The following is a 19,450-nucleotide window of genomic DNA, read 5'->3' on the forward strand; positions in this document are numbered from 1 at the left end:
CCGCATCTATTCCATAAAAAAAAAAATAACTATAATAAGATAAGGCGTACTATAATTTCACTCTACTAATTTCTCTAATAATAATAATAATAATGAAGATCAAATATCCATATTTGAAATCTTACTCGATTAATTATGGAATTTCTAATCGATGTTGCTGTCGCATATGTGCTTTATCCTGTGCTCCCTATTAGACATTCCTCGATAGTAATAAAATTTGCATGAACTATTTTGATAATGTAACTACACTCTTATCTACATCAATAGCATTTTAAATTCAAATTTATTTAGACCGCGACTTTTTTTTCGTTGAATAAAAAAAAAACAGCATTTTTTTCCTATATTGTAACTAAATATTTTTTTTAATTTATTAAAAGAATCCTTCATGTTTCACAAAACTGTTAACAATCATCGGTATCAATTCGTGAAGTATTTTATTCAAAATCGAGTTAAATAGTTAAACAACTCTTGTACTTTGTTGACAAAGAAAAAACTCTACAGTCTTGGAAGGTAATACACAAAAGTACTTAGTATTGAAAATCGGTATCAACATCAACATAGTACAGAAACGCCTCAGGAATAATATGTTCTTGGATGCAAACATCGAGTGCAGGTGACTCGCTTTCGTAGATTGGATTATGTTATCAGTGATATCGAGTCTGTTGGGATTCAATTAAAGTGACGAATGAACGTGAAGTAAATCGATTTGTAGACTACACTACTATATACATATATAGAAAGCTAGTAAAATTATATGATCGAATATAAGTTGACAAGTTTAAAGGATAAAGTTTAAGTAATTCGCCGAATAGTACAAAGCCCCAAGTACTAAAATATATTCAAAATTTTAATTTTAAATCGATTGATTTTCGATGATAAATACACTGAAAAAAATAAGTATTTGTCCCAAATAAATCAATTTACTTGTGGCTTTTTTTAAAAAATTTTTTAATGACAAATAAATATATTTGGTACAACAAAATGTGCAGTTGATTCAAATAATTTTATGATTTGACGGAAATATATCATTTATGTGTGGTAAGTTATTGATATATTGGTGGTAAAGATATTAAATTTGTGATAAATAGCCTCAAATTTGACGATACTATACATATATTTGAAGCCTTTATTTATTTGTAGCAATTGGATCATTTCTTTACTACAAATAAATCACTTATTTTACGCAATTAAATTGCTCATTTATATGATATCTTTCTGACAATTAAATATTTATTCGGCCATATCCAAATAAATCTTACTCGACTCAAATAAATGTTTTTTTTCAGTGTATATTTGAATAAAAAAAGAAATAAAGCAATAGAATAAATGGGAATGCAGTATAAGACTTAATTGATTTTATAATACTTGAACAGAACAATGAGAAAACAATTTAAAATATCCTAGTGTATATAGCATAGGCCAAGAATTTATCCGACTTTTCAATTGTTTCAGTACTTTTGTAATTTCTGTTTCGAATGCATTAAAGTATGCAATAAGAAACAAGTAGATTTATATATTTTCTTATTGTTAATTCAAAAGCGCAATAGTTTAACAAAACAATATTTCAAGTTTAAAGTAAAAAAAAAATAGTTTGTAAGTTTTATTGAGTTAGTTTGCAATACTTAGCAATATAGTATACGTTCGTTGGGTTTCATGATGCACTCTCAAATAAGTTTCCTGCAGTTGTTACGACTGGGCAATCCTATATGCTTATGTGCTTCAAGATAGGATTTTCAGTTTAAATCGGCTCTGAAGCTCTCAAGGGGATGTTATACGCAACGTTAATCTCTGAATCCCTACTTAAGTTTGTCGTTCAAATGGAATACATGTACATGTATAGACTGAAAGTTACTATTATATCCACGTAGTACGTGGATGAAAATATTAACCGCATATCAAATACTAAAATGCACATATTCTGTTTAATTTACCTTAACATAACTGAAAAAAAGATTAAGGGAAAATGGTCTCTCTAAAAAAATATCAATAGTATAATTTTTTTTACTAGTTTACTTTTTTAGCCCCAAGTAAATCTTCGAATAATCATGGGCTAACCGTAAAAAATTCAAATTTTGAGGCAAAATGGGTAGTCGTAAATAATCAATTAATTGAAAATTCTAAGGGATACTTTTTACCCTCCAGTCCTGTATTTTAGTTTTTAAATGCTGAGCAACATAAATTTTAGTGTTTGTCTGTAATAGAACTAGCCAATTATTACATCAATTATTGATGATTGTTACATTAATTATCAACAATTCTCTCTGCGAACGGTTTGATATCTGAATCAATCACTACTCCGCGGTAGAGAAGGTGTATTTGATTTCGGTACCCGTACACGTGTATTGCATTACACAGATAATTCAGAATTTGATATTTGATAGACTGAGAATGATAAATGCCACAGCACTCGACTGCCATACGCAATCATTTATATTCATGTAATATACATTGTATTAATTTGAATTTAACCATGAAAATATAGCCACGTGTGACCATCCAGATAAATTTCGTGTTACATATATATGATATTGTCATGTGTTTCTAGCAAGTATCGAACTTAATTTCCGGTCAGCGAATTGATTTAATCCATTTCGAAATGATAACTCAATTGTGAGTTTGATAATAGCCGGTAAATTGTGTGCATAGTGTAATAAGAGTGTATAGTAATACAAAAAGTCGTGATTGTTTTTTGAATAACGGATAAATTTACATAAAATTCAAAGATAATAATTCTTTATAAATCCTTTTGAATTTAATAAATAAATTCAGGACACTGACGCACTATTTTTAGTCTTTAATCTGTTGTTTTTTAATTTTGAATATTTAATATTTAATAAAAAAATATTTTGACTTTTTGATTTTTATTCAATTTATTTTTTATTACTCTGAAAATATTTTTTGGACTGAAATAAACAACTCGAAAAATAAAGCAAATTGTTTACATGAAATTATCAAAGTAAATTTCTATGGGAGTAATTTATTTTTTATGATTGCAATTTTTTTTCTTTTATAAAATTCTACCCGAATTAAATTTTTAAAAAATTTGAATTTTTTATATTAAATACATGCAGCCATTTTTTATCCCTTAATTTTAAAAAATAATTGCGAAAATAATAAATGACAATTTAAAATTATTTTTAAAAAAAATTCTACAAAAGTTATTGGGTAACGCAATTTTACCCGACTGTTCCTAATGTGTTTTTGAAACAAGAGCAAAATAGTGTTTATGATATTAAATAACCGCAAGATATCTAATCAACTCTCAGTGTAAGTTTGAAGCGATAATTGTGTTTTCTTGTACTAATTGTGTTGTATATACACTAAAACTCGAAGTTTACTTTGTAATTATGCTTGACCAATTTAATTTAACCTATTAGACATTTTTTCTCATGATAATAAAAAAAAAACATCAAAGCTTAGAGAAAAATTAATTAAGAATTTCAATTTCGTGAAATAACTTCAAATAAAAAAATGCTATTAATTTTTTTAAAAGTCACTTCAATGACTTAAACTGAGTTATAAGTTGCCACTATTCTAATGGTATTAAAAATAATTATTTACTCATTTGATTACTATTTAATAGACTCAAACGGCTGCCGTGTGTACACAATAAAGTAATAAAATGATCATAGAAAATTTTTTATTAAAGTTTGCAGATACTTTTAACGATGTTCGCGGACTCGTGCGTAAAACAAAATCTTTTCCGGTTGGCTATCAACATTAATCAGAAAAAAAAAAGCAAAACTTTGATGACTGAATTTAATTTAATTTACGTAAGTTTTATCTTTATTTTCTCAACTCTGCATCGATAATAAATTCAAAGAGGCGTCAAGTTGTCAGAACGTCATTAAACTGTCGTGTTACTAAAACACACTTAAAGGTTTTTGAATTCAATCATAAACTTTTAATTCTCTTTATAACTCACACGAATACATAAAAGTTTATTTAACGAAAAAATTATTTAAATTTTAGTTCGTTTTTTTAAATTATTATATTTTTAATAAAACTTTTGTATATTTTTTTTTCTACGTAACTCCTTTTGTACTAACACGTATATCGTAAATACAAAAAAGCTCTTTGTTCCAGTGTACAAAGTGAAAAAAAAAAAAAAAAATATTTTCTAACTCGTCACAAATTTTTTTCATCTCAACACATGTTTCTTTACTCACAAAATATAATTATATTTTATCTTGACAAAGATTCCATTACGAAAAATATTATTTTTAAAAAATATTTGTTTGAATCTTATTTATTTTTTAAAAAATTAATTTTAATAATAAGTTTTATATCTATATATTATTGTTTTACATCTATATGTATATATGAATTTACATATGCTTTCATTTAATTTACTAAAAGCTTTTTTTTGTATTTACAATGAAAAGTATTTTCATTGAAACTGAAAATACAAAGGAACTAAAAATAATATATTGCATTCAATAAAAAAAAAAAAAAAATTGATTGAATGATAATATTTACGAATGATTTTACTAAAAAAATGAGTAAAATGTAAAGAAAAAAAAAAGTTTTAAATATTCAGCACCGAATGTTTCTGTAATAGATGCAATGAAAATATTTCCAGGGCCTCGATATTTTTCGAAATAATTATAAAACAAATATATATAATAAATAAAAGATAAGTACACACTATTGGAATTGTTTTTAATTACTTTGGCCTAGCATACGATGTATTTAAACTATCTATACTGCAACTGTTAAAATATACTACAACAACATTAAATTGCTAGTGTCATTAAATTAGCATGACCTACATAGACCGTGTTTCTCGTGTGCTTAGAGCTGATAGAGAAAATAGCGCGTTATATCATCGCACATGAAATTTTTTGTTATTTGTTTTATTCACTGAGTTTGTTTATTTAAAATTATAATTACACTGTAACAAGAGCGGTGTTAAAAATTGACTCTATTTTACATCGCGCGGTGTTAAAATAAAAAAATACCTATGTAGGGGGTGTTAAAATACCGGTGTTAAATCGGTGTAAAAAAAACTCCACGTATAGAAATTAGAAAAAAAAAATATAAGAATATAACGAATATTATCTGGAGGAAATTTAAATTTTGCTTATGTACTTATTTAAACAATTATTTATCTTATACGTAATTTACTTCAAAATTACACAATTTTACGCCCACCGTTTTAATCACCAATAATTTAATTAATTAATAAAAACACTGTCCAACTGTAGTGATCGAGTAAATAAAAAATTTACAAAGTAAAATATTTTTAACACCGATGAAGAATATTTACACCGGGTGCGGTGTTATTTTAACATTGCTTTCGATGTTAAAATTTAACGCCTACACAGCATGGATTTACGCCGGATTTTTTTTACAGTGTACTAATTGGTTATGACCACCTGTTGAGATTTTACAATACGATTATGTTATTTTTAAAAATATATTGTTTATACTGCATTTATATTCTCTTTACTACCATATTGTTTGGCAGAAAGGATTTCTAATTATGGTATGTATTTAATTATTGTATGGTGTAAACAATACACCGATGGTAAATTAAACAAAAACATGAAAATAATTATTTAATAGCTTGAGTTATTAATTTATTTATTAATACAAATGAAAGCTTTAAATACTTTACAAAGTTTGTGATGAATAAATAAACCCCATTATCAACCATTTTATTTTTTGTAAATATTTTACTACCGTTGAATAATAGATTATTTGAACATGTGGATAATTGTGATTTTCAGAAATTATTGGCTAATGCTATTTAATATAAATAAGGGTGACAATTGCACTGTGAAAAATTTACGGAGTGAACGTTTATTTCAACATTGAAACTCTAAATCGGAGTGCATGCGGATTTTAATAAAATCCAGATCACTCCGAAATCATTACACTGGAAAGACAAACTCCCTATTTACTTCCGAGTAACGAAGTGGATTTGGATTTAAATAAAATCCGTAACCACTCCGAATTCACGATCGATTTTTTATTGTGTTTGCCTCAAATTTTAAAGTCAAGCCTTTCACGAAATTATTTTAATAAATTAAAAACCTATAAGGTTTCATTACCATAAAAAAATTATTAGAAGTCACTCAGAATCTAAAAAGGTACTGATTATTTTATGTATATAAATTTTATCAAACAAATTTTTTTTTAAGTGACAGTAAATAAATCGCATGCTGGAAGGTAAAAGGGCTTATAACAATTTATGCGCCCTTTTACCTTTAAGGACGCGAAATTTTGACGTGTTGGCTAATTATTACTTTGATAAGTAATTTTATCACAAACGAAATTCTTTTTTGCAATAATTTTATCTTGACAATAAAAAAATCCTATAGAATAATTCCCCCCTTAGAAAATTAATATGACTAAAAAAAATTTGAAACTTTCTCAGCTTCAAATTTACTTATTTGTTAATATGATACTTAATCAATAACCATATATTAAAATCAAAAGCGTCAAAATAAAATTTAGTTATCACAGAATATATGAAAAACAAATTTTTAAACGTCCGTGTTGCAGAAATGAACAAAAAAAAATTTTTAGAGAACTTGTTTCTAAAGTGACTGGAGACTGTTTATAACCCTTGTAACACTATATGTAGTGTAGCCTATCATTTGTTATTAAATGAAATTTTTAACGTGACTCGATCGAAACCACTGACTCGATTTCAGTAAAACGAAAGTTTTAAAACTGAGTTAAAACTTCCAAATACTCAGTAATAGATTCAAAATTTAACTTTGACGGAGATTTATATTTCACGAGAAACGTAGTGCATTTAATAATTTAAAGCAACTTATTGATTGGAGCTCCGTTCGAATGATATAAACCAAACAAACGGAATGAATTGCATTTGTATCATGAATCAACAAAAGGTCTTTAGTCTTCATGTTATAGACGGATCAAAATGTTATTAATTAATCCTATTATCTACCAAGTCGTGGCAATTACACGGATCAACATCAGATTTTTTTTTTTTTTTTATTTAATTGCCAAACAAGCTCCCGTCTATTAAAACAGTTGTCAGATTATCTGATGAATTAATTTGTAATTAATTCTTTCTAAAATATTATCGTATAAAACCTTGCAATATATTTGAACCGTAACTTCACTGTTACGATGTATCAATTAGAAAACAAATGAATAAACTAATCCATGTTATTGAAAGAACAATAAAAACTTTGTATTAATAATGATAGTGAAAATGTATAGAAATCAATGCGAACATGTTTCCATAAGTATTTAAATTTAAAGCATATTAATTGATAGTAATAATTAAACACTTACCAAATCTCCCTGACCAGCAAATTTTGAAATTCTGACTCTTCTGCATGTCTTTTTTTAATTAATTTGACTTTGTAGCTCAATTCATTAACACAAACTAAAACACTTTTTAAAATTTAAAGTTTTAAACTTACACTCCACTGATTTTTTGTCACTTCGCGAGATTTAAAAATAATTGAAAATTAAAGTTACTGATATTTGGCACTTAATTAAATTTACAACAAAACACTAGACTTACATTCACATTTAAACACCACAATCACATTTTTATTTAAACACTAGCCGTTTTTTATGAGTGTGAATGCAGCATACATGAAATAAGTGTGAATGTAGCAGATATCAGACAAATTTAAAATTATAAATAAATAGAATAAATAATTTAAAAAGTAATATTTGTAAAAAATGCACTTATTAATTTCAAAATTTTTTAAATGCGCATTTTTTATAAATTTCATTTTATTAATTATTTACTCTACTTATTAATAATTTAAAATTTGTTTGATGTCTGCTACATTCACACTCATGACGATTTATAAATTTTAAATAAATAAATTAATTAATTAATTAATTAAAATAATGAATTTAAAAAAAATGCGCGTACTGTTTTTTCAATTATCTTAATACGCATTTTTTAATTTTTATTTATTTATTCTAAAATTCAAACAATTGCAAAGCGTCAGCAACACTACACTCACAAAAAATTATGATACTGAAGTTAGCCTCTATTATTTTCAATCCGAGTTTAAATTATGATTGCTGGTATATCTATATATTATTAATCTATAGATATACCAGCATTGTTGATTTAAACGAGGATGAAAATAAGCCTGGTCTGAAAAACTGGCCCTCAATAATTATTACCACTATTTAATAATGATTTATTAATTATATATATGCACTGAATATAAATAATTATACACTAAAATCAACTAAATTATTATAAATTAAATCGAACAGACAGAGCCCAAGCGCGAGACATTCCTTTAACTGACGCCATCTTGTTGTCGCTGAGTTACCGCTTGGAATCTCTAGCGCCACCTGTAGATATTCAAATCTAAAATTCCTATATTATCATACCAACATACAAATACAAATATATGATCAATATTAACAACAGTAATTATAATAATAAACAATTTTATACACAATATCAATTAAATACACAACTACGATAGTATCTCTCATAAAATAAACAAAAAATTCCCAAAATATAATTCCATTTTTTTCACCCATTAATTTTATGATCCTGAAGTTAGCAGATAATTTAAAATATTCGGATTTTATTTTCAACAAATTAATAAAAAAAAAAAAACTAAAAAATGCACATTTAGAAAATTTTAAAAACTACAGGTGCAATTTCCCATTTATATTTTTTTTCATAATTTATCATTTTGAGAAAAATCCAAACATTATTAAACGTCGACTAATAACTTTTGAATTTTTTAAAAAACTATCCATTATATAATAAGAAATAATTTTAAAAATTGCACTCAGAGTCTTTTAAATTTTCTACACGTGCATATTTTAATTTTTATTTTCTTCAAATTCAATTGTTGAAAAAAAAATCTGAAAATTTTTAATTGTTTGCGGACTTCAGAATCATTGAGTGTATATGTAGCTGCCAATTATGAATTTTGAAAATTTTTAAATAATTGAATTAAATGTAAATCGGGTAAAATTAAAAAAATGCGCATGTATAGAATTTGAAAATCAGTATGTGCATTTTTTTAATTTTTATATTTTTAATTATTTAATTCATTTATTTATAATGTGAAATTTTTTATGTCTACTACATTCACACTCATGGCTAACTTTAGTGTCATATTAATTTTTGATTTTAATAAATTTTAATACTCATCATTTTCATAAAATAAAATAATAAATATAAAAAAAATATATACATTTTGTATACTACAAATAAAAAGTAACTGCGTAATTATCTGACGCAATATTTTAAAAAAGTAAATAATATAATTTCAAAATCTACTGGAAAAGCGCGCGATATATAAATCATAAACCAGCCAATAGAAGCGCGCGTATACTTTTAAATCGATTGGCGATAAACCAATGAAATAATTCCAAATAGAATAAAGTTTCTCCCAGCCTCCATGACGCATTTACTGCCACGTTGGCAGCGTTCCTACGAGTGAGTTAAACTTTTAGTCATTTGCGTTTTTGTGTCAAATGTGCTTACGCCCGTTATTTAAAGTTTAATAAATATATAAGCTCCATTATTTAAAATATATGTAAGTATCAACATTAATATTAATAATATATAAAATACATAACTAATAATTTGAAATAATTGTCTAATGTCTAGAGTCAACATCAGCAATTCGTTATCAATAAATTCTAGTCCGCAGTGATAGTGCAGTTCAGTGCAAATGTATCAAGTGTTTAAATTAAATGGACTGTAGTGTTTGTCATATAGGTATATATATATATATAAGGAACAAGAAATAAAGTATAATATCAGTGTATCTTAGTATCATAATGACCAAAAAGACTCGGGGCTTGGGTTTATACCTGACGGAAGAGTGAGAAAAACCCAAAACCGGTTGGTGTTCTCTATCACTCCGGGGTGGGGCGACAAACGCCTTCAAACCGTCGGCTTTTCAACTCCTCGGTCTTCATATTAGTTTCGAGACGTAAAACTCAACAGTGGATTACATATTTTTATTTATATATTGTGTTTTTATTATATATTTTATTTTTTTATATTTAGTTTACATAAAACTCAGTGCCTAGTGTCTGTAAATATTTTTTTTTAAACTTTGTTATCAATAAAAATTTAAAATGTCATCGGCTACAGACATGAGTCTGATGGATCTTCTATTCGACCGAGAAGATCCGGTATTAAAAAATGGATTCAAAGAAGAAATAATGTTGGATGCTGATTATAATGATCCACTTACTGTAAGTATTATATTTTATTTTTATTTGAATTTAATAATAAATTTATTTTAAGAATGTCGAGTTAGATTTTTTAAGCCGAATTGTACCGTTAAAATTTTATTACCGTTACTTCAATACTTTATTCGCCGGGAAATATTTATATATACATATAAATGAACTCTGAATTAATAATTTTCTTAAGATAATTTTAATTTATTTTAAAATAATTATTTGCTATTGTTAATTATAGATAATTAATTTGAATTTAAAGCGAGGGCGCGTAAAAAAATTTTGGAGTAAAATAAATAATTTATATGCACAAGTTTAATGTTATTTGAACACAGCTATTCTTGTATAATCTTGTGCCCTCATTTAAACTAGAATATAGCAGAATGCTCAATGTAATGATACTTTTTCCTTGAATTTTAAATAACATATGGCACAAACCGCATGCGTCTGCTACTATAAATTTACAAGTTTTTTTTTATTTGTTTATTCTATTTATAACTTTTATCCACAACAAACAATTTATCATTTATTTTTGTTTACTTTTATTTTTACTCAAATTCGAATTTTTACATTTCCCAGTCTGGATATAATTTATTAATTTAGTTTAGTTAATTAATTAATTTTAATTCAATTATTGGACATATTTTCTATAACATATGGAACGCAGACCACGTGCTTGGGTTAAATGGAGCAATTAAAAATTTTCAAATATTTTTATGACATATTAATTATGATACTGAATTTAGCTGACGTCTTATAATTCATTGATTTTTTTTAAAACGATAAATTACAGAAAAAAAAGATTTGAAAAAATTGCACTTGTAGTTTTTTTAATTTGCTACATGTGCATATTTTTTGATTCTTTTTTTTTGTTTAATTAATTAGCTGGAAAAAATTAACAAATTGTTAATTGTCTGCTAACTTCAGGATCATGTCTGCTACATTTACCCTCATTGTAACTTCAGGATCATTATTTTCTATTGGAGTTGATAATCATTATTGTGATGCAATATAAAACTATTAATAAGTAATTCAAAAATATGCATTAAAATTTGAAAGAAAACCACTGAACATTAAGATATAGAAAAAGATAAACATAAAAATCAATATGTAATCGATTTTTAAAAGTTTCTACGTCATGTTGAGTCTAGATAAAATGATTCTACAATAAATAATACTAAAAAATAATACTATCTTATCTATTTCGTCATACTTAACGTATCAGCTAATAAGGTTTCATATTTTTCAAGCTAAAGACCGATATTTCAAGTTAATTTTTTTTACGGAACATTCGACACGTGAAATTATTTTTTTTCCAGAGGTCATTGATCGCGGAAAAAAAGTTTTTTCATCTCACAGAATTTATAGACCAATAGATCCCTTAGAAAAACAGGTTTATTCTAAAAAAACCGGCTTTTTAATTCCACATACCGATCTCTCACCCCCTAAATAATAAAATTATTTTGAAAAATCAAAACTAATCATTTAAAGATAACAAGCATACGTAAATTAATAATTATCCTGAAGTCAGCAGACAATTAACAATTTGCGAATTTTTTCCAGCTAATTAATTACAAAAAAAAAAAATCTAAAAATATGCACATGTAGAAAATTAAAAAAGCTATAGGTGCAATTTTTTGGATTTTTTTTTTTTTTTTATAATTTATCATTTCTTAAAGAATCCAAAAATTATTACTTTAAAATAAAAAATAAGCACAGTTATAAAAAAAGTCTCATCGTTATATTTTTAAATATAAATTTATTTGATTTAAAATTTCTATAATTATCATATCGAATGAATTAAAAAAAATTTTAGACTGAAGAATGGCCAACACCAACAGACGAGTTCCTCGACTCAATGTTAAAAATGGAACACCCATTCAATTTAATGGAAAATGACGTCGACGCACTACCATCATCTTCATCAGACTCAGGATTATCAAGCGCACTGTCTCTATCTTGTGAGCAACAGTTAAGTCCATTACTCCCAATGGAAGATCAACTTGAGCTAAGCAACGACAATCAAAACAGCCCGCAGAATTTCACCGACTTCCAGTATTTGGGAAGTCCCAATGATTCCGTGGGCAGTTTTACCGCCGACAGCCCAGTTAGATCCGTAATGAGTTCAAATGTTGGTTCACCGGGTACAGATATGACCGAAGAAATGGATTTTGAGTCAAATTATATTACAGCTGTTGATCCGAATGTCGTCGAAGGTTCTATCGAATCTCCGGTTCAGTTGATTAAACAAGAACCCCAGCCCGTTATTGAATTCAGTAAGTTTCATTATTCGACAGATGTTTTAATTCATTTAAAAAAATATTTACAATTTATTGAGCAAATCATTTGTTAAAAGTATGTCAAATACGTCATCTTTATTTAATAACTCATTACTTTATATTCTGATGCAAGCATATGTATTAACTCGTAAATTATTCGCTTGTCTCGTCCATTGTTTTAAATCTTCAATTGATTTGTTGACTTCCTATTAAGACTGCGTATAAAACAGGGAGGGGGGGGGCAAATGGGGTAGAACGGGCAATCGAGGTACCTCCAAAATTTTATAAAAAAAACTTTTTTTTTTTTTCAAATGTTTTTCAAACACTTGTAAATATAACTGCGTTTTTATCCCACTATTAAAATGGAAATTTTATTTTATACTTTTTCATTAATTAAGGGCAATCTCAGACTCCCTTCCCCCTCCCCAACTTTTAGAAAATATGAAATGACTTTCAACTGTCATAACTGTATTCAAATTTTATTAATTAATAAAAAAAAAAAATTTTAACTTTAATTGAAAAAAGAACAACGTGATTACAATTTCACTGAGATATAGAGTTTAAAGAAATTACAGCTGTTATCAATCAGGAGTTAAACAAAATTTTTTGAATAAATTTTAGCCTACAAAATTTGAAAATTCAAATTATAAAATTGACATGAAGATTTTACTAAAATTTATTTAACAAATTTCGTTGAGCTCCTAATTGATGTTAATTGCAATTAATTTTTTTTTAAATCTACATCTCAGCAAAATTGTCTTTTTTTCAATTAAAGCTTTAATTTTTTTCTAATTAATTAAATTTTGATACACTTATGATAGTTGAAAGTCATTGAAAATTAAAAAAATTGGAGGGCACTATCTGTCAATGGCCTTAAGTACCCCGTTTTGCCCCCCCCCCCCCTATAAATTTATTTATTTATTTTTTTCTATGTAATATTAAATATTTATTACAGATTCAGCACCTAAACAGCCAGTGAAGAAACAAGAAACGACATTAAATTTGCGTAACATAACATGCAACGGTAAAAGAAATATAAGACAATTAATACGTGTAACACCTGTTGGTTCCGGTAACCCACGGTCAATATTGTTGCCCGTTAGTTTGAAGGATATGAAAGAAGTCCGTACAATTAAAATAATAAATGCTACGCAAGCAAGAAATTTAAAAGGCTTCAAATTGAATCCTGGAAATGTTATCAGCAAGGCCATTCCTGTAAGTTATTTTTAAATATATTTTTATTATTATTATTAATTATATTTAATTAAAGTGTATACTCAAGTGACATATATTTAAATTACCAGGTAAGCATTAAACACGAAGACACGTCAAGCGAAAAAAGTAGCATCCAATCGGGCGACGAAGTATCTGAGACAGAATTTATGTATCCGCCATTGGGATTGAATGCCGAAGAAAAACGCCTGCTTCAGAAAGAGGGTATTTCCCTCCCTACACATCATCCGCTGACGAAAAATGAAGAGCGGGAACTAAAACGCATAAGACGTAAAATTCGCAACAAAATATCGGCACAGGATTCGCGTAAGAGAAAAAAGGAGTACGTCGACAGCCTCGAGGACCGCGTCAAGCAGGACGCTGAGGCTAAAATGAATCTGTCAAAGCGGATCAAAGTCCTGGAGTCAACTGTCGAGACTCAGGCTGGACAGATAAAGAGCCAAGCTGGGCAGATAAAACGTCTGCTGGCGATAATACAGAATCGGAATAAAAATGCCCAGCCAGCGACATGTCTAATGGTTTTATTACTATCATTAGCTCTTGTTGCTGTTCCTAATTTACGACCGCATTCTAATAATTCCAGTGAGTTAAGGAAACAAGAATCAAAGCCAATGACACCACCACTTGCTGGTAAATCAAATCAATCATTTATTTTTTATTTTAGAGCCATTCTCCTCCGCTTTTTAAAAATGTTATCAATTAATTAAAAAAAATGAAAGCTTTAATTAAAAAAATAAAAATTTTGCTAAAATGTAGATTTTAAAAAAGTCTGGGCACCGTTTAAGAACACCCTTAAGACAATGGAGAAAAATTTATAAATTAAAATTACCTGTCGCTAACTGTATCAGCATACGTGAATCGACTAGTACTGTATTTTGTACAGGTCGCAATGGGACATTGAACCCTGAGAGAATTGTGAAAGGCTTACAATCTCTCTTGTCTTTTACTTCTTCTTATTCTCATTATTTATTTTTGTTTTATTTTTTGTTAACGTTTTATACTCGAGAGAGTAAAGTCTTGGCCAAATTCAAATGTATTTTTATTCCTTTTAATTCGTACATATTGAGTGCAAACACAGACGATAAATATTATTGTAGTTATATAAGTTATATATGTATATTCTTGGAATGATTTTAAAGTTAAATTAATACGTGATAAATTTATTTTAATTTAAATTATTTAATCAGATGTAATAGAAGTAGAATAAGACTGATGTTTAGTTAATTTATTTTTTGAATGAGGATAGAAAATAGTAGAGTTTGATTTTTGTTAGTAGAGTAGTCGGATGTGTGAGAGGTAAATAAATATATGTCTATTATTGATGAGTGATGAGTACGAGGTTCATCTAAACTAGGGCATTGGTAATGTAATAACGTGTGTGACAATGGAATATAACCGGTATAATACTTTCGGATCGATGTAGTAAATAAAAAGTCCCTCAACTACTTTCTATCACATGGAGCGACCCCGTGAAAGGCCCGGAGCTCTATACTATTTTATTAATATCATATTTTTGACCTAAATAGTAATTTACATTTTCTTTAGATTAATTATTATAAAAAAATATTCAATTTAATTTTAATAATTTGTTGAAGTTTTTGATTTTTATAAAATATTTGAAAAATTAGATTTTTATTTTTAATTAATTCGTTAAAAAAATTTTATAAATATTTTTGTGATATTACATTTAGTCCAAAAATCCAAGACATTTTTTTTTAATCTGAAAATTTCTTTTATTGATTTTTCTACAAATGTCAGTATAAATTTTAGAAGTTGAAAGAAATTTGTAAAATAAATTTCAGTAAAATCTTCATGTCAATTTTATAATTCGAATTTTCAAGTTGTAGGCTAAAATTTACTCAAAAAAATTTTAATACGACAGTTGAGTCTTCGGATATTTACAAAAAAAGTAGGGGACACTGCCTGAGAATATGAAAAAATATGATAATTTTCTTTATTGATTTTTTTACAAAATTAACGTCAGTAAAAATTTAAGATTTAAATTAAAATAAAAAATTTTAATTTTTTACAAAAATCAAAATATTAAAATTTCATAAATTTAGTTTAAAAATTAAATTATTTTTTTTTTTATTACGATTAAGTAACAATGGAATTAACTTTTTAAGTCTTCCCAAGTATAATAGCTGTCTAGTCTATAAATATAAGGCTAAATTATATATAAACTTAGTCTATACTTATATATATATTTAATTGTTTAATGTGGTCTAGGTCGTTCGCGAAGCCTGCTTTTCACAAAGCAATTAGTTGAAGAAGAGTTCCAGCAATACAGCGAAGAACTGCTCCAGGAAGTCGAGAGTCTTCTAGACCATGACTACAGTCCAATCCAAGTCTCGCTCTACAAACCACCATCGCGCTATGATGTTGAGCAGAAGTCAAACAACAACAAACTGTTCGCTGGAGACCTCGCGGGCGGGATGTTTGCCCGAAAGTCAGAGTTCGCTGACGTTAAGTTGAGTAAAAAGTACATTGAGCCTCCTCTCGACGACGTCTGGCCTCCTCCTAAGCCCGATAACGTTCAAGCGGTCAAAGTCTTAGACAAACTCGAGGCAATAACTAATGAGTTAAAAATAAACATCTCCGATACTGACGGCACCAGAACAGTGGTCCTCAAAGTACCGCAAGAAATATAAAATTGTTTAATAAATAATTATCATTAATTCGTTAATTAGTATTGGAGATATTTTTTATTTATTAATTACTAATTATTCAATTTATATATTCGTTATACAGATATATTTTTTTTTTCTTATGAATGCTTACGAAATTCGTAATCTATTTTTTTTGCTAGTGTTATAATTATTACATAATTATATATATATATATATAAATACTTTTTTTTTTTTTTTTTTTGAAAATTTATCTGAATGATAATGAAATAGATTGAAATATTAAAATTAGAAGAGAATTAATGATTGTAAAAAAAAACTTTGAATGTTTAATTATAATATTTACTGCTATTATTATTATTAATTAATTAATTAAGTAATTAATTGATGACTTGTAAATAATTTTTTTTTTGAATGAAGGAATGAATTGTTTTGTTTTTAACAAAAAAAAAACTAAGTGATAAAATTTAATTGTTAATGTTTCACATACATTTTATAAGAATTAGTTAGTAGAAAAAAAATAGTATAAATTTGTACTATAAGAATTAGATATTTAAGATTAATTAAAAGTAATTAATTATCCAGTGTAAGTCAAGGTAATTTTAAAAATTATTTTGACAAAAAAGAGATGTTAATTTTTGTTTCAAAGGCATTCTCAGTGCTCTACTTTTTTTTAAATTTTAAATGGCGACAGTTATAAATGTATTCAAATTTTGACAATTAATTAAAAAAAAATTAAATCATTAATTGAGAAAAGAACAATTTTGCTGAGTAGATTTTAAAAAAAATTACTTACAGTTAATATCAATTGGGAGTTAATTAAAATTTGGAAAATAAATTTCAGAAAAATTGTCCTTATCAATTAACGCTTAAATTTTTTTTTAATTAATTGTCGAAATTTTAATATACTTATAACTATTGTCATTAAAAATTTTTGAAAATTGGGGGACAATGTCTGAGAATGTTCTTAAGATGATTAAAAATAATGATTAAGGAAGAGAGAGATAGAGAGAGAAATAGAGTAGTTAAATATATAGAATATTATTTTTTAGGGAATAAATATAATAATGTGTATCAAGGCTTTGTGTGCACCAAGCATTAAGACTGCGTCTAATTATAAAAACTAACAGTAATTATTAATTTGAATATATGAATTATGATTATGATTATAATGACAATTATTAATTTTTTTTCATCACGTACTAACGAGAGTTTTAAATAAACAATCGCATCCATTGTAAATGTTTCGTCAGACCTCTGTCGCTCATAATAAATTTGTAAATAGATTTAAATTTAATGGAGTATCTGTTTTTTTTTTATTGATAATGAATGGGTGCTTAAAATATATATATATATATATATATATATATATATATATATATATATATATATATATATATATATATATATATATAAATGCTTGCGCAAATATATCGTGATTATAATTTAATAAAAATATAAATTTTTATTTTCCATGGGACTAAAAAACTGACGATAATTTTTTTTAAGTTTAATTAAAAATAATTTGTCAATTAATAATTAATAGATTACATTAATAATTATTTTTAATTGAGAAATTTACGACAATTTAATTACATTAAGATTGAAATATTTTTTCAATTAAATTTAATTTTAAAAAATTGGGGAATTTTTTTTTTTTTTTTTCAATTAAATTGAATTAAATGATTAAAAATAAATTGATTAATGTGATTTATTAATTAGTAATATTAAATAATTATTTTATTTAATACTGATAAAAATTTCTAGTTAATTTTTTTGTTTCACTATAAGTCAAAAAAATATAATTTCTATGGCTTGATACATTTAATGACTATAAAAAAGAAAGCTAATTACTGCTATTATTTTCACATTCCTAAATAATTTAATTACTTATACATTATAATTTTATTATTATTATCATTATTATTGATTTAAATAAAATTATATTTTTGCACATAAATACTGACGACATATGATTTCTTTGTGTAATATGCATGTAGAATATAATAAAATGAATAAATATATATATATTAATAATAACCATGAAATTTAATAAATTATATTTTTTATCCAATAATTTAAATATTTAAATTTGTAATAAAATAGCGACGCCAGCAAGTGTCCATTTTGCCGGCTTGTCTTTGCTTTTCAAATTAAAAGTCCAGACGTAAGTGGGCCCCCGTGATTTAGTTTTGTACACAGGACACTCGTAAATATTTTTAACATCTTGTTTGTCCTGAGTGATTGCCTTTATGTAGATAACTGGCATCTGCGGGTACAAGTCTTTTAACCGCGCGTCAATAATTGCATTAGATTGAGTGTCCCACTGAGCGCCTTCCATATACAGCCCGTTGATGTAAGCACCTTCGCGGGGTGCCGATGCTATTTCTTCTCTACTTTTCTTCATAACGTCACAATGTAGACACATGTTGTCTAATGGCCACTCATTTTTTCTGGCTGTTTGCTGCATTATTGCTGTTAGAAATGACTGAGGATTGAATAGACCTCCCAGCCATACTGATGACGGCAGCTAAAAATTATAAATATTTTTTTTTTTGTTATTGATCTATTGGCATTGTATTTTATTTCAATGAGTGTGAATGTAGCAGACAATTGTCCATTTTTTAAATTTTAATATAAATGAATAAAATTAAAGTGGAGTAAAAATTAAAAAATACATATATAGATGAATGCAAAATCCGTACGTGCATTTTTAAAAATTTTATCATTTTAATTCATTTATTTATTTAATTCAAATTTGTAAATTGTCTCATGTCTGCTACATTTACACTCGTTTTATTTAATGATCCTAAAGTTAACAGACAATCAATAATTTTGAGATTTTTTTTTTTTTTCAAGAAGTCAATTACAAAAAAATAAAAATATGCACATGTAGAAAATTTAATAAACTATAAGTGCAATTTTTTTTTTTAATTTATCGTTTTTAAAAAAATAAAAAAATTATTAGACGTCGGCTAACTTCAGTATCGTTTATTGAAGGGATTCGGAGACAATGCCCCCGCTTTGACGAAATATTTAACGATATTCTCAGACAGTGTCCCCTTTTCTTAAAATTTTCAATGATTTTCAACTGCATTCATACCTTTATTAAAATTTAATTAATTCATTTTTTTC

At 26.3% G+C, this 19,450-nt stretch overlaps 2 protein-coding genes across 2 annotated transcripts in view; one reads left to right on the plus strand and one right to left on the minus strand.

Moving 5' to 3' along the window:
• The first annotated feature begins 9,394 nt into the window (after positions 1–9,394).
• LOC103580709 (uncharacterized) lies at positions 9,395–17,607 on the plus strand. The gene is made up of 6 exons (XM_053737496.1): positions 9,395–9,518; positions 9,593–10,188; positions 11,993–12,452; positions 13,411–13,670; positions 13,760–14,318; positions 15,918–17,607. The coding sequence occupies exons 2-6, from the start codon at positions 10,069–10,071 to the stop codon at positions 16,337–16,339; spliced, it is 1,821 nt and encodes a 606-aa protein (XP_053593471.1). The 5' UTR covers positions 9,395–9,518; positions 9,593–10,068; the 3' UTR covers positions 16,340–17,607.
• A 794-nt stretch (positions 17,608–18,401) lies between these two features.
• The window catches only part of LOC103580765 (dynein beta chain, ciliary), a 33,727-nt gene continuing 32,678 nt past the window's right edge, over positions 18,402–19,450 (minus strand). The window contains exon 57 of the mRNA XM_053737696.1: positions 18,402–18,845. Coding sequence (XP_053593671.1) covers positions 18,402–18,845 — 444 coding nt within the window. The remainder of the gene's footprint in view (positions 18,846–19,450) is intronic.

Source organism: Microplitis demolitor, chromosome 3 (genome assembly GCF_026212275.2).
Source record: "Microplitis demolitor isolate Queensland-Clemson2020A chromosome 3, iyMicDemo2.1a, whole genome shotgun sequence".
NCBI lineage: Eukaryota > Metazoa > Arthropoda > Insecta > Hymenoptera > Braconidae > Microplitis > Microplitis demolitor.